At 45.4% G+C, this 5,000-nt stretch overlaps 1 protein-coding gene across 1 annotated transcript in view; it reads left to right on the top strand.

Annotated features, from left to right (window-relative positions):
- The window catches only part of grin2da (glutamate receptor, ionotropic, N-methyl D-aspartate 2D, a), a 97,371-nt gene that overhangs the window by 16,368 nt on the left and 76,003 nt on the right, over positions 1–5,000 (top strand). Inside the window, exon 2 of the mRNA XM_063185842.1 lies at positions 4,589–4,855. Within this exon, the coding sequence (XP_063041912.1) occupies positions 4,589–4,855 (267 nt within the window). The remainder of the gene's footprint in view (positions 1–4,588; positions 4,856–5,000) is intronic.

Genomic DNA, 5,000 nt, shown 5'->3' with positions numbered 1-5,000 from the left:
AAAGAAAGAAAGAAAGAAAGAAAGAAAGAAAGAAAGACAGAAAGAAAGAAAGAAAGAAAGAAAAGCAACAGGACACAGAGTCCTCAAGGACGGGCTGATGTCATGCAGGGAGCAGGGTCTCATGAATAGCAATGATTGTCTAACCCAATGCAAGCAAGCAAGCAAGCATCTCTCCAATCTCCCATCCCCGTCCTCATCCCCTCTCCTCCCTATCGCCAACATGGCCCCAGCATCAGTATCAGAGAGCCAGCCTGCCTGCAACATCAGCATCAGGACCAGAGAGGCCGTGCTTGTAGCGCTCATTGATTTCTCCGGCACACTTTGTTTTATTTCTTGCCTGAGAAATTGCTTTTCTGTGTGAGCCTGCCTGGCTGCGAGCTACCCTGTGAGAGGACTGACGGGCAGCCAGACCGGCACGCGGGTGTGTGTGCGTGCCTGTGTGTGTGTGTGTGTGTGTGTGTGTGTGTGTGTGTGTGTGTGTGTGTGTGTGTGTGTGTGTGTGTGTGTGTGTGTGTGTGTGTTTGTACAGTGCATGTGTACTCTGTGTCTCTATCAGGTGTGCTGAAATGCTACATGCTATCTCTCCTTTCTCTCACTCTCTCGGGGCAAACGTGCCTGGGAGCGACAGGTCTTTGTACTTTGTACGTGTGTGTGTGTGTGTGTGTGTGTGTGTGTGTGTGTGTGTGTGTGTGTGTGTGTGTGTGTGTGTGTGTGTGTGTGTGTGTGTGTGTGTGTGTGTGTGTGTGTGTGTGTGTGTGTGCTTGGTTTCTGCAATGGTCTCTGTGTTGGGTTTGTGCGTGTGCATTTGTTCAATGGGTGTCAGCAACAGCATTGCCACTCAAAGACACCCGATCATTGTAAACCCTCCGTCCACTCTTGTCCTCCTCAACCCTTCAATTGATTCTCCTCTTCCTCCCTTCCCTCCTCTATTCCTCCTTTCCCTCCCCTCTTCTCCGTTATCATCTAACTCCTTCTCCTCCTCTCCTCCTTCTTCCTGTTTCCTTCCTCTAGGAATGGAGCATACTAGGGCTGCACGATCATGGACAAAAAATCCTTATCACGATTATTTGGGTCAAAATCGGAATCACGATTACTAATCACGATAATTGTTATATTGTATGCCCAAATGAAATATAACCAAGAATGAATTATATACGGGATGAACAAGATAAAACTGATTTGTAATACTTATTTAAGAGGCAATGGCATGAAACTTGGGTGGACAGATTTCTATCCAGAAACATCAGCCTGTCAGTATGTTCTGGCTTCTGACACTCAAAGGCAGATCACTATTGCCACGATTAAATTCCAACTGAAATCACGATTTCGATATCTCGATTAATTCACGATTTTCAATTATTTTTGATTAATTGTGCATCCCTAGAGCATACCACTTTTATTGAAAACCGAAATGAGTACGAATGCATTCATTTCTGTACTTGCCGATACCGAGTACAGATAACAATACTTTTACCCCCCAATATACAATGGAAATAAATGCATCGCCGTGTTTTTTCCACCTGTGATATTTTCTTTATCGTCCATTTCCCATGTAGATGTAAATGTCTGTAAATGTATGAGGTGACGCTTTTCCCCATGCTGCTTTCAAATCAACAGATGAGCTGTTGCGTTGTTTTGTGTAATAGCAGTATCAGTGCCTGGTATCGGCAAGTGTTTGACGAGTACGAGTACGAGTATAATGAGCAAGTATCGGTGCATCCCTACTTCTTGCCCTTTCGCTGCAACCAAACATCACCATCATCCTCCTCTTTCCTCGACTTCCTCCCTCTCCTTCTCCTCCTCCCTCTCTTCCTCCTCCTCCTCCTCCTCCTCCTTCTATTTTACCTCTTTATGGATGTCATCCTCTGTTTTACTCCCTGCCCCATTTCTCCTCCTTCTTCTGCTTATCCCTCACTCTCTCCTCACCTCCTGCCCATCACCTCCACCTCCATCTTCTCTTTTTTTCCTCTTCTCCTTCTCACCTCACGTTTCCTCTCCCCTCTCTTCCATTCTCTCGTCTTCGCTCTTCTCTCCTCTCCCATCCTCACCTGTTCTCCCTACACCTCAGCACATGGCTGAAGTGCCCTTGAGCAAGGCACCTAACCCCACATTGATCCAGGGACTGCAACCAATACCTGTAAATAATAACTATAAGTCGCTTTGGATAAAAGTGTCAGCTAAGTGTGGTGTAATATCATTTCAGCCATTAAGACTCAGAGAGAGGAATTCGTATTTAACGATTTAATGTTAACATAGTTGACAATGGAATTGGCATAAGTAGACAGTATTTGGCATAGGTCCAATCATCAGCCCGGGTCTTGCGCTGGCGGATCCAGTAGAGCCTGCCGTAGCCGTGCAGCAGGAACTGGACCTTTAACCCCCCGGACAGGAAGACTGGACCCAACTGGTGGTGGTGGCGATGGAGGAGGAGATTTCGGACCGGCCATGCCTAAGCCAGTGTTGCACCCTCAAGAAAGACAGCTCTCGAGTCTTCTTTTTCGGCAACTTTACTTTCAGTTCGTTTTGGAGTTACATGAAGAATACACCGCTACATACACCATTCTCAGAACACCAACTTCGCTCTCCTCCTCCCGTTCAGTTCACTTGCGTCACGTGATGACCTCAACCACTTGAACTTCAACCTTGAGGTCAACGACTCGGGATAATTCACAGAAATATACAATAACACATACATGTCCTTATTTTTGTTCCCTACTACGGAATATGCGTCTTAAAGTGTAATAAAGCAAAAACGTTTTTACCAAAAGCTTATCTCTTTCTCATATTAATAAAAGATAAATTCTAAAGTGGTTCTAGGTTGCAACACCAGCAAGAAAGGAGAGTTAGACACGTTGCTATAAAGGAAATGGCAGCCGCTGATTGGCTCTGCGAAATGCATAGGTGACCTGAGTCTTCCTGGTAGAACTAACGCAGGCTACATGTATTCCAAAAGTCTACTATGCAGAACTACTACTACTACTACTACTACTACACTGTGTATATAAACTACTGGTTTATGTACACAAGAACTTTTGATTGCTCTCCCCAGGGTTGTATTTAGAAATATGGGAGCCCAAGGCGAGTTTAGAAAGGGGGGGTCAAATCTTAACTTTTAACAAGGAATAGGAAGTGGGAGAGCTGGTCTGGGGGCCCCTGCAATTTGGGTGAGTTGGAGGGGCCCAAGGCAGTTGCCCATCTTTGCCTCTATTGTAAAACCGCCCCTTTCTCTCCCCCCTACATTCCATCTCCTCCATACCAGTGGCTGGACTCCACCGCAGCTCACCTCCTCCATGACACATTTTAATGTTTTTTTATACCGTGAAAAGATGGGGTGTTAATATTTCAGATTTAACTTAAATGAATCCAGATGGAGTGTTATCAACACTGTGGAAAGTAGAATTTCTCTACAGTGGAGCCAAAAGTCAGTGTAAAATTCTGCTGTTGGCCAGTGTAATTTCGACTCTACAGCTCTTAATGTGTAAGATGTCTGCTAACTGTGGTGAGCAGTATTACAATAAAAAGATTTTAAGCCGACATGACAAATGAATTTTTTCAACATCACATCTTGTCATTATTTTCAGTTTTTGACTTTTGGCCAATCAGGGCCCACGTGGCAGGTGGGGGTCCCTTGGCTGCAACCAGTGTGTTAATCCTGGCCCTGGTCATTACCCATCCCTACCCATACCCCATCGCCCTCCCTCACTTGCTGCCTGTCACTTCTTCACTGTCATGTCCAATAAAGGCATGAAAGGTCCATAGAAATTAAATTAAACAAATAGCATAGGGGTCAAAGTCGTCCAAAAAGGAATTGTCATTCAGTGTAACGGATACCTTCTACCTACCTACCTGACTGTCACTGTAACAAACATGACTCTTTTTATCTATTTTTTTTCCAGTGAATTCATGAAAGCCTTGGCTGTCATCCATTCACTTGAAACAATTTAAAAATCTTGTTTTTTTACAGTTACAGTCAGCAGAAGGAAAGTTATCCGTTACACTAAATTCCTTTTTGGATGTCTTTGACCCATAGATAAAATAGATGTATAATTTAAATCTTTGACTCCTTTCTACTCTATCTACTCTCTACTCTCTACTCATCTACCTGTAGGTGACCTCCTCCACGACACGCCTTAATGTCTCTTCTGTCTCATAGTGTCATTTGTCTTATTTATATTTAAGTAAGTTTATTTATATTTAAGTAGTTAGGAAATGGATCGCACTCAGTTTTTTCTTCTTTCTTGTTCTTTTCTTTTTATTTAAACAATGCAGGGACTGGTATGACAGGCGTTTTGGCTGCCCAGAGCTTTCTTCAGTGTCAACTACTTGATTCATTCAGAGACGCACCAACAAGACGGAAGAGCGGTGTGTGTGGAAGATAATCTTATTTATATTTAAAATCTTCTCCTCTCCTCTCCTCTCCTCTCCTCTCCTATGCTGTCCTCTGGTCTCCTCTCCTCTCCTCTCCTCTCCTATGCTGTCCTCTGGTCTCCTCTCCTCTCCTCTGCTCTCCTCCCCTCTCCTCTGCTCTCCTCCCCTCTCCTCTCCTCTCCTCTCCGCTCCTCTCCTCTCCTCTCCTCTCCTCCTCCAGGAGTCGGGCTCCATCTACCTGCAGTTCACCTCCTCCACGGCGCTGCAGCTGGAGGTGATCTTCGAGGTGCTGGAGGAGTACGACTGGACGGCCTTCTCGGTGGTGTCCACCCGTTACCACGGCTATGAGGACTTCCTGGACATGGTGGAGGGCATCACGGACGGCTCCTTCATCGGCTGGGACAAGAAGAGCGTGGTGATGCTCAACCTGACCGGCGACCCGGGGGGAGTCGTCACCAAGCGCCTGCTCAAGGAGAACGAAGCCCAGGTGAGTGAGTGAGTGAGTGAGTGAGTGAGTGAGTGAGTGAGTGAGTGAGTGAGTGAGTGAGTGAGTGAGTGAGTGAGTGAGTGAGTGAGAGAGAGAGTGAGAGAGAGATTTTAAAAAGTTCTTTATTTACAATAAGGTTGTTATA

Source organism: Engraulis encrasicolus, chromosome 20, assembly GCF_034702125.1.
Source record: "Engraulis encrasicolus isolate BLACKSEA-1 chromosome 20, IST_EnEncr_1.0, whole genome shotgun sequence".
Lineage (NCBI taxonomy): Eukaryota > Metazoa > Chordata > Actinopteri > Clupeiformes > Engraulidae > Engraulis > Engraulis encrasicolus.
The sequence above is the reverse complement of the archived record's forward strand: the minus strand, read 5'-3'. Positions and strand labels throughout refer to the sequence as shown.